The sequence below is a fragment of the Gobius niger genome (assembly GCF_951799975.1).
Source record: "Gobius niger genome assembly, chromosome: 11".
Lineage (NCBI taxonomy): Eukaryota > Metazoa > Chordata > Actinopteri > Gobiiformes > Gobiidae > Gobius > Gobius niger.
In genome coordinates, this window is record NC_136862.1 from 18,548,031 (window position 1) to 18,559,929 (window position 11,899).

Below are 11,899 nucleotides of genomic sequence, written 5' to 3' on the forward strand. Positions count from 1 at the left end.
GACCAGAGGACACGCAGGAGTTTGACCCGGGGCACTACGGGCTGGAGCTGTGCAGTAAACACACGCATGGCTGCACTTGCATGGGGAAGGAAGAGTGGTCCATTATCAAATTGTATAAGAATGAAAGTCTAAATGAGACACTGACTGATGGGGTGGACACGCGCAAACTGTAGGAGCAGGGATGAGTACATTTCCAGACAGGAGGTCCAGAGGAAGGAGGAGATTTATGGATGTTATGACTTTAGTTTTGTACTGGTATAAAATTGGGCTTATGTGAACTAGTTTTTGAAGGATTCAGGGATGCATCATGCTGTCAGTATTTTCTCCGTGGGACTGCCAATCTTCTGCTCAATTTGTTGCTCTAGTTTTGCCCTGTGTTTTCAGGTAAAATGATGTCCTTGCACCATCACCATTATGTATTGAGTTTGGTTGGAAATAGAAGAATATTCAGTGTAAGAATTGTGAAAAGAATTTGAAAAGGGAGAAAGGAAGGGAACAGTGAGTTTTATTAAATTGCACACACCAGCTCTCGCTCAGCTGTGTGTCGTGGGGATTGTAAGACAAGACTTTATTGTAAATATTTGCATGGTGTCAGCGTAGTTCAGGCTCCACTAAAACACACTTTAAGATCAGAGTGTGCTTGTCTGTGCCGTCTGCTGATGCTGCAGGATTAGAGAGGCTCTGTATAAATAAGTAATGGCCTTTGATAATACAGGTTAATTTCATTTGGGTAATAGCGATGTCTAGAGTGGGAGACAAAGGCACAAAAAGATAGAAAGACACCATTCATGCAATACTGAGAGAGTGGACCCTCCATTAGTTCCACAGCCACTTCTGAACCCATCCCTGAAGAGTTTAGTATAAAAACGAGCATTTTATCATTTGTGTTTTTCTTTACATGCTCAAGATTTTAAAAATAAAGAAAAAAAAGTCTCACACACACACACACACACACACACACACACACACACACACACACACACACACACACACACACACACACACACACACACAGGCACACACACACCCACACACACACACACACACACACACACACACACACAAACACACGCACACACACAGTGTCTGATAATATACAGCCCGGAACTTGAAGGGTGAGCTGCCTGTTCCTCTTTTACAGCCACATCAGCACTCTGACCTTGTGTTGAGTGACTGCGGCTTCTGCAGCACAGACAAAAATGTTTCTGTTAGCGCCCCCTAAAGTCCACTTCAGGAAGCAGCACTGACCTCTCAGTAACAATTCCAGGATCGAAGCCAGGCTGACAGAGGAAGGTTGGTCAACCAAAGAGAAACAGCGGGATTGTGTCAAGTGAGATTCACATCAGGAAACCTGAGCTCAGAGCAGCCGCCTAAAGATGTGCTCCATACTGTCCGTGTCACAAAAGATACTCAGTGACTCTAACCCAGATTCACCTGTGTCAGCTAAAGCGCACTGCTCCCTCTGCACGCTGTGTCTCTGTTTGGGCTGTATTAACACAGTGCTGTTCACCCTCAGGATCAAGGCAAGATCGGCGTGATCTTCCGTGGGGACTGATGACATCATCATCGATGAGCCGGCTGTCGTGGTAAACGATGGCAAGTACCACGTTGTGCGCTTCACACGCAGCGGTGGCAATGCCACTCTTCAAGTGGACAACCATCCGGTCATTGAGCGCTACCCTCCAGGTAAGATGAACGAGAGCGGCACTGCACCATACATCACACACAGACGCCAGGGGACAGGATTACATGTCAAACACGCACATAAATCTTCATATGGCCATAATGTGCAGGAGTGATGGCTGGCTATATGCCCAGTGACCTGTTTAATTCACCTCTACTTGGAGCAATCTGATCACCTGTGAGACATCTGTTGTTTCCTCATAAGCACCTCCATACACTAAGGGCAATTTGTGCATTTGTGTAGATGATGCTCATTTCTCTACTGCAATCATACAAATTCTTCTATTTTCTGAAAAAATACTCTGAGCTAAAGATACAGTGTATATACTATATTTCCTAATGTATCCTACATTTTATAATAAACATTGATGTTGGAAAGCTGAGCTCTGCTGTACAGCCTGTTACTGAAGTCAGTGGAGTCATATTAATGCAAAGTCATGCGACTTCTGCGTCACTCCACTCTCATCGTCCATCACACTTTGCACATCACACGCAGAACAAGTCTCTCTGTGAATTTCAACACAAACTGTAAAAACTTCAGCTTCAAATGTCTCACACCACGTAGTTACCCAAACACTAGATTATAAAGACTTTCTACTCGTTCCTCAGATCATCACCTCCATCAACATGAACTGGTCTTGACCAACGCTGCTGAGTCATGCATGTTTTAAAATCATTCAGATAATCACTGGTTACATTTATACAGAGAGGTTTCTAACCGTTTATTTATTACAGACTACTGTATAATGTAAAATATGGATACATGGCTTTTATCTTTGGCTAAGATCATTGCCTACTAACCACACCATCGTTGTCCAACATTTGCAATTTTGGAAACAGAAAAAGTAAAATACAGCACTAGACCACATTTTGTAGGTGTGCAATGGATGACCATGAAGGGAATATCACACTGGTCACATTTAAAAAGAACTTAAGAGCCTGTCACATCCTAACCTGCTGTTAGTCAATTATCTTGTTCTCAGGCCACAGAACAGGTGCACCATCTGGCACAGCGGGACTGGCCCGTCTGCTGTCCTGTGTCTGTCCACCCATGACACCGTCCCGCATGAATCTGAACACTGGTCACACACGACTCCTCCCATTGTTAGGATACATCATGTTCCATTTTTCGTCCAAGCAGAACTATGATCGATTTCTGTGTGCACGTCTACATCTGCACACGACTTCATCTGATATACTTTCATCTATGCATGTATCAGCAATTACAGAAGAAACAGAATATCTTTTTCTAATCACTTGTGAATGGGGACATGATGCATTTCCTGATGGCTTAAGTTCCACCTCACTCAAACCTAATGCACTTTCAATTACTCCACTGTAATTTTTGTCACCATTATTATTTTGGCACTTGAACCTCCCACTTGATTAAGAGACGAATATTTATCCTACTCATTTGTTGGAGCATCTGAGCATTGTCCATAAATACACCACGTTGATACTATTGTTGTGCGTCTCCAGCTCCCACCAGTGTTGGCTGTAACAATACTGGTCCCGTGGGTGCTGCTGTAAAAAGCACATTGTCCTCAGATCTCTAGTGCTCTGCGGAGATGAGTGGGGTGTGACTCGGGCTCCCGGTTGATTTCAGTGTATTTTTGCTCTGACTGCCAAATGTAATATTAAATGAATTTGCTTTGATGCATGTTTAACTTCTCTCTCTGCACAGTATGATATGTAAGTGATATAATGCTTTTGATAAAATGATCTAAACTCCACTAACTAGAGTAGCACATATAAATAGCCTAAACATTATTCTAAATAGGGATAACAGTTAATAAATAGATTTTAAAGCACAAGTTTCTTTTAACTCAGCCTTGGGTTAAAATTGACAACTTGTTAAACCTGTTTTTAACCATGTGATGTTTAACCTTTAATCTGTCTCTCTAAATGTTTTTAAGGACACTATGATAATGAACGACTGGCTATTGCTAGACAAAGAATCCCATACAGACTTGGTCGGGTAGTTGACGAGTGGCTACTCGATAAAGGTAATAAAATCAATTAATAAATGAATAAACACTAAATTACCTTTCCTCCGAGAGGTGCAGTGTCAGGAACAAGGGTGACAATGACAATGATGGATTACTTTTTAATTAAATCTGAATGAATTACCACTCAGTTCAGAGAATTGCAATGTTTCATGTTGGCTTTTCCCTTTCAGGGTTTGCCATTGCAGAAAATCTGCCTTTTGTAATTTATGCATTGATTTGGCCAAAATGCATCACTGATGCCCTTCCTGACATAACCCTCTCCATTTATCCAGGCTTGGGGCTGACACAAAGTGTACTCAAACTTGTCACCACTTTATTTTAAGCGCAATACAGAAGAGAATGTTCGTCATCCTTGTGAAGATGCTGCACCTTTAAACTAAATTAAAAACACATAACCCTTGTCTAACTCTCTCTAACACTCCTCTTAACCGCTGTTTTAATTAGATCATGTCTGTAAATACTTCATTAAAAATAACTAAAATGAACCAAACCTTGACTAAACTCTAACCCTAGACCCTTAAATCCTTTACTCCTGCTCCCTCTGTCCCTGTGCTGTTACCTCGTCCTGCACCGACCACCTTTTACTCTTCAAGCACATCCCTGTTTGTGGTCATTAACTTTGCTAATAACTATTCTCTTAAGAGGGGCCCATTACTGCCGCACGCTCCTCCTTTTGAAGTAAGTCAGTGCACTTATCAGTGCAGGCGCTGGCAACTCTGTAGTATCAATCGTCCAGGTTAGGTGACGTGGGCTTACCAAGGGGAAAGCCACTCACTTAACGTAATAGCAGATTCATTTATCTGTCATCAATCTTTAAACAATTGGAGACATATATTTTTCTCTTCATGCATCCTCGGTCTGTCTGTGTTATAAGATAATTAAAGATCCGAGAATAAACATCTGTCCTACTTTCCCAGTAGACAGCTTATATAACAGCAATTATTCGACTTGACCAACAAAAAGCAATTAAATAGGCGTCTAAAGAATGTCTTAATTTGTCGTGTAGCCTGCATGCACCAACCTCAGGCCTAATCTCTCCCCATGAAACTCAATAAATAATGCATCTAAACATAATTGATCTACCTTGACATTTTATGCCCTTTTTTTTGTCAATCTTTCCTTGACCCCTGGCCTCTCTTCCCACTTCCTGTTCTTCTCCCTCTCTTTCTTCAGGGAGGCAACTGACCATCTTCAACAGCCAAGCCGCCATCAAAATCGGTGGCAATGACAAGGGTAGGCCGTTCCAGGGGCAGATATCCGGCCTGTACTACAACGGCTTACAGGTGCTCAAACTGGCAGCCGAGAATGACCCGAGTGTGGAAGTGGAGGGGAACCTGCGTCTCGTGGGGGACTCACTAACGGCTGTCACCACGGATACGACCTCGGCAACCCCGTTAGCTGTGTCTGACATGTCGACCACCATCATGGAGACGACCACGACAATGGCCACCACGACCACAAGGAGGCAGCGCTCGCCAAGTCTGCGGGAGAGCATCTCTAAGGTGCGGGAGGTGTGGAAGATTTTCAGATTCAAGCCAATAATGATTTTCAATTTGGCTGCTTGAATCTGCAAATCCAAAAGGGAGCTCGGAATCTTTTGCCTACAGCTATAATAAGTGTAATTAAAACTAATCTAATAAAGCCACTTCTTCTTAATCAAACACCAGAGTATTAAGCAGGGATTTGCCCATTGGCCATCGAAATACAAGCCAGTACACTCACTGGGGCAGTCTCAATGTCGGAAAAATAAGAAATGAGAGATGTCAGGACATGTTACTGAATCTTTGCATGACTTACTGTGACATGGCAAGGCAAACATTGAAGACTAAAGATGAGTCTAAGTATAAGGGCCGTAGTACAGAAAGCATATTTTAAAAACATATGGGCAGAACAATCATGTTTGCCCTTCTTAGTTAACAACAAAACTGCCGTTTTGCTGAAGAACACAATTTGGTTACAAAAAAAAAATCAATTTACTCTCAAACAAGCAATTAAAATTTAACACGAAGGTTAATTTGATCATTTGCTAAAAATATTGAAGCTTATAAACCAGCCTGCTGCAATCACATCACTTTAAACAGACTGACGGCAGTCTTTCTAAATTAGATAGTGTCTGTCGTTTGGTTGGTTGACATTTTGCTGAGCAGTAGTGATGTGTTAACTTTTATGTACAGTATCTGTGTGTTTATTTCCAAATTGGAGCATATTACCGTATTTTCCGGACTTTAAGTCGCTCTGGAGTGTAAGTCGCACCAGCCAAAAAATGCACTATGAAGAAGAAGAAAACATATACAAGTTGCTCCAGACTATAAATTGCACCAGCCACCCTGATGCACCGTTGACAAGCCTCTCCCGCCAACGAGCTGTTCAAGCTCTCATTTGTGAACTCGTTCCTCTAGATGTGGCCATCTAAACTTTTAGCCCGCGATGAGCTTTTTTGTTTTCTTCAATGCAGTAAGAGTAACCTCCGCTTTACGCCAGTCGCTCACAGGTTTATCGCTAACTCCAAACTTTCTTTCTGCTGCTCGATTACCGTTTTTTTTTTTATCTTCAATGATACAGCAGTAGCAGACACTGATACACAAGCCTAGAGCGCCCTCTAGTGGCTGTCAGTGGGAAAACAACAAACATGTGAAATTATATAGTTTGATGTATAAGTCGCACATGAGTATAAGTCGCACCCCCAGCCAAACTATGAAAAAAGGTGCGACTTATAGTCCAGAAAATACGGTAATCAAAAACGGTGATGATGAACCTTGACTGACAGCTTCAAATACATTGTACCCTACGATTTAAATCTTGTCAAACTTAGTGCAGTTGTTATATTTAAACATGGGAGCAACTTACTTATTAACATTATTGTTGTTTTTTCCTTGAAATCTTTTTGCCTGTAATAGTAATGATATACAACAGACATATTTAAAATTCAAATAGTAGGTGATTTAAGTAAAGCATCCGTCCCAGTGGAATGAAAAAGTGTTTTGTTTGAAAATGTAGACGGCCGCTGGGGTACAGGCAGCAGCGTCTTGGACCTTGTCTGATGTGCATCGATGCTCGTGTTGCTCAAAGCTGAAAAGGGCCTCAGTGGCTGTCACTAGAGACAGCTGTAGAGAGAAAGAGACACCGAGCAGTACAAATACGGTCTTTTTGTTCCATAAAACGAACAATATTTCCTCTTCTTTTTGTGTCCCTTATAGCCACAAAACTCTGATGATATTTTAGTGGCATCGGCCGAGTGTCCCAGTGATGATGAGGACCTGGAGGAGTGTGAGCCAGGAACAGGTGGGTCCGCCCTGACTTCCTTATTTACACCTTTATTTCAGTGAACTGTTTTTACATGGCATTAATACACTTCTAACCACTTCTATGGAGCTCCTAATGGGGAAATTATAATTGTGATAGCGTTGACCTGCTAATTAGACATAACAAAATACACAAACGCGGAAACCATAATAATCACGATTAAAATGACCTTGAAACAAATGCATGAAACAAACACATTAACTTATCTTACCTGTTGTGACTTAATACTTGTTAGTTCCTAAAGCTTATTTAGCACAATATTATCAGTAGCATTATACACAGCCAGTTTCAATGACAGTTTGATCAACATCCCTCAATGCGGTGTATATTTTCGGAGGCTTTAATTGGCCCTGCGCAACATCTGTTCTCATTTGGAAAGCTGCTGTACGCACAACGTTTACAATATGTGCTCGGCTTTTAAGTCATATCTAAAACTCATTAATGCGAAAGTGTGTAGAGGACTGCAGTCATTAGGGCTGGGTGACAGTGGATGAGGCTGGTGGCAGAACAACTCGGGGCTCGTAAGAAGAGTGCACCCTTATTATGAGCAGCTCAATTATTTATATGACCTTATCAAGGCTGTTTGTTGTTGACTGGCCCTGTAACCGTGACTCCAATACTAATGAAAAGACTTAGGACTAAAATAAGGCAAGGAGAAAAGGATGAAGGTACAGTGGGTTCAGGACGTATTCCTATGTTTATTTTAATGTTGAAGTCTGATGCTGAAAATGTTTAAACTGTATTTCTATCACTGAAACATCTACACTACGCTGTATAGAGGGTTTACCTCTCCGTATCAAGGACAATGAATGGAATTACCACAGTTAAATTAAGTTGTTCAAATATTTGCTCGCCTCTCAAACACTTTTTTTCATTTTAAAGCTGATAAAGTCATTGTTTGTGAAATTTCAAAAAGGTCATATTCATTAACTTTTAACACATTAACCAATTCTATTATTTTTCCCTGTGTATTATTTGCTCTTCATTTAGCTGCTGCTTTACATGGGCCATCTTGTATGTTTGTGTCTCTCTTGTTTTTATGCTGTATTACTTATAAGGCATTTTTCTGTGTATTTATAACTGTCTATGCCATTCAAAGGACTCCCAGGTCACATCATCTTCTTGCTTATTATGTTCTTATTTATGTTTATACTGTATGCTTTGATTAAGACTAATTTTACTCTTTACAACCACACACAAACTATAAATGGCTTTCACTTCACAGTATAATATATAACATAATATAGTAAGAATCACTTTATAGTACAATCATATACAGGGCTCCAGACTGCACCTGAAAGCGTATTGGGTGCGATATAAATGTAAAGCTAAACATAATAGTTGTTCTAATAATATTCGATTTTGTTGTAAAAAAAACAATATGTATGTGGAGTATAGGCATGAAATTATCATAGCTGACCCAACCTTCTTTGTTTCTCTTCCAGGAGGTGAATTAGTGTTGCCTATTATAACAGTGGATTCCCTTGAGCCCCCCTCCATCGCCACCCGTTACCCCGTGATCCCGCCTCCTCCCACCCTCCTGTCCCCGCTCGAGACCACCAAAGAGTCCCTCATTCTGCCCCCTCACCCCTCCTCCTGCCCCCCAGACCAGGAGGACTGCGGTGACCCTGTGGAGGTGTCCGCCTTTGGCTCCGGGGAGATGACTGAGTCGGACGATGAGGACTTTTACCGTAAGAACTCCCCCATGGTCACTGACAGGACAGTCCTACCCCCGCCGCCCGCTGCTGGCGAGGGCGGGGTTCACAAACAAAAACCACCCCGTCCTATACCTCCTTATGTCCCAACCACCAACCCTGACCAGCTCCACATCCCCGCAGGCAAAATGAACACCCGCGACCAGGTGCTCCTGCCGCCCGCCGCTCCTCCATCCTCCCGCAACACACCAGGACTAACCTACCCACCCAATTTTCCCCATGTGCCCACAGCCAACCCCACCGCCTTGGACGAAAAGAACCTGCCCGGTGCCGTGGAGGTCATAAGGGAGTCGAGTAGCACCACGGGAATGGTAGTGGGCATCGTGGCTGCTGCTGCACTCTGCATCCTCATACTCCTCTATGCCATGTACAAGTACCGTAACCGCGACGAGGGCTCCTACCCGGCGGACAACAGCCACGGGTTTGTCAACAACTCGTCCATGGAGGGAAATGGAGCTGTGGTAAAGGACAAAACCACGCCGACGGGCTCGGTGGCAAAGGCAATCACAAAGGGCAAAAAGAACAAGGACAAAGAGTACTACGTCTAAAAAAGAAAAAAAAGAAAAAAAGAAGTCTGTAGTGTGGACAAGATGCTTTTCCGTTTCTGTGACCATCAAGAGTCTCACAACAGCTGATCGAAGCAAATGTCTGAACTGTGGTATTATTCCTTAAAAAGTCAAGGTTGCGCGGTTTCCTGTTCGTGTTTTAAAAGATCTGACTCATCCTTCGTGTCACACCAGGACAGCATTCACAACTTCTTTGTATGTGTGTCATTTTTTTATGTTTTTAATGAGATCAGAAAAGGAGGCATAACCACTCTTGGCTTTGTATATAGCATGGATACATCTCAGTGAGTCGCTGAGGACATCCGGACAGACCTGCCTAAATGTTTTCTTTGTACTTCTTTGTAACGTTCAAATCCCAATGCCCCCCATTATGATATATGAGGGAAAGCAGATCCGTTACTACGTAGTAGAGGAAGATCTCTCGGGTATTTCAGAAGAATAAGATTTTACATGGGTAAGTTTGCTGCCTCTAACTCTCCAATCAGCATCACTACTCAAGATGGGTGTAAAATTGCTGGTACTAACAAAGCATGACTTTCAGCTCTATGAAAAAAGGAGAATTCAGTTGTTAAATTACATACCTGAGCCAGTAACTGTACACAGATGGGATCGTTCTTGCGGTATTATAAGTGTGCTGTGCCATTTTGAGTAGGAATTCACAAGTCAGTCCAGCTCCAGTAAAAAAGTATCTCTCTGTGAACATTGCTTGTATGTACATATAGAGTATAACAGAAGGCGAAATGAATGCAAGGGAGAAGAGCTGCGAAGAAGAGTTGTTATCTAAGATTCTCCCTACATCTTTTTCGAAGCCAAACCGCCGCAGCCCGAACTTTCACTTCAGGAGTTTTTGTGAACACAGAACCACTTTTGAAGGCATTTTCCTCTCTGGTGCAAAAGGGACTGCCTCGGACATTGCGAGGCGGGGTCACTGTACTGTTTTCCTTTGTCTGTCATGGGATAATTGCAAAAGCACACTGATAATGTAAACATATCTGGAAGACATAGTAGATATTCCCTGTAACAGAGCCAGACATGTATTGTTTTTCTATCAGTTGCTAAAGACTATTCTATGAGATTAATAATTGAGGGTTTGTGAATTGTATTGATATTTCTCTTATATTTCAATGTATCTTAATATCACTCCTTAAAAAAACATTACATTACATTATAAAATTGCCTTTTTACTTAAGTCAGATAAAAAGCACACTTCCCTTCAACAGCTGCAGACATCTTTTGGTTTTTGCATTATTTATGGATCCAATTACGAAAAGAAAACACAAAGGTGGCACGACAACAAATGTTTGGGGTGTTGCATTTTACATGTGCTGGATTTGTTAACCATCAGATCGGATAAAGCCATCTTCCCTGTTTGGTTTTGCTGAACTTTTACTTATTCATACTCTGTGATTACCCCATATTTTTATGAAAGTGCCATTCGACATGAGCGGCTCTGTGCTCAGAAAAATTCCATTCCTCACTCATTGCTATTGTATAGTGTTCATGTGAAATGGATATGTGTACAGAACGTGGATAAAGATGAAAATACACTTGATTATATACTTTGTAAAACCATGTGTTGTGGTCTGTTTCTTTAAGAAAAAATGATTTAACCTTTTTCTTTAAAGGTTGGATATTATCCCTTTATACCGGCCAATCCCAAAAAGTATCAAAGGCCCATTATAGATCCAGACATCCCGCATGGCCTCCAGGCTCAGAACAATACGGATACAATGAGTATGTTATGTTTTTGCACCTAAATCTGGATATAAAAGTATAACATTGCAATACCTGTTGACTAAATTTTAATTTAAAGTAGTTGTGTATTTACACAAACAACATATCAACAACACTTATTTGTGTTTGATGTGTACACAACCTTTGGGGCCCCCCTGCAGTGCCTCGGAGACCTGCCAGGGGTTCCAGACCCCACTGTTTTATACAATCAGGCATAGCATCATAACAATGCTAATCCAAATTTTCTGTTTTGAACACTTGTTTGCAACTAACTGTACAACTGCCTGAATTATGGAATGGACTGGTTTACTTCAGTTCCTCTCACAGTTGTAGAAATTGAACCAGGAACCCTCCTGATACGCTGCAAGCACTTGATGGTACAGAGCAACAAAGAAGACACAGTCTACATATTCACCTCATTTTTCAATGATCGTAATGTTTTTAAGTGCAATGCCTTTTGCCCATTTACTGTAAATGGCTACACTCTCATCCATTATTAAATTAATAGAAAAGGCTTTACCACTGGAAAGTCGCCTCGATGTCTTGAGCTCATTCAGTGTACTTCCTCAGCCACAGAACAACTTTAAACGATAAGGAAATGCTTTCTATTAAGGCTGATTGAATATTCCCAAATGCAAAAACATTGTCTTAATATTTATGACACAGAAGGCGAATTTGTTAAAATCCTATCTCATACTTCAGCAGAGTGCAGGTTTGGTGTTTTATTAAACTCCTGCATGTATAATATTTATTATCAAATAGTTTCTGAGTTATACCTGCTCTTAGGTTGTCATTATAAACTACTAATCTTGGAACCGAGAAATAAACTCATAAAAAACAGTCAAACACTTGCTGGGTTCAAGTCGAGGTGTAGATTAATGCATTTGGC

The 11,899-nt window shown here is 41.4% G+C and overlaps 1 protein-coding gene across 1 annotated transcript in view; it reads left to right on the forward strand.

Moving 5' to 3' along the window:
* nrxn2a (neurexin 2a) overlaps positions 1-9,549 on the forward strand; it is a 147,455-nt gene extending 137,906 nt beyond the window's left edge. The window contains 6 exon segments of the mRNA XM_079566610.1: positions 1,517-1,542; positions 1,544-1,686; positions 3,600-3,689; positions 4,866-5,194; positions 6,890-6,974; positions 8,441-9,549. Coding sequence (XP_079422736.1) covers positions 1,517-1,542; positions 1,544-1,686; positions 3,600-3,689; positions 4,866-5,194; positions 6,890-6,974; positions 8,441-9,258 — 1,491 coding nt within the window. The 3' untranslated portion in view covers positions 9,259-9,549.
* Positions 9,550-11,899: the final 2,350 nt, after the last annotated feature.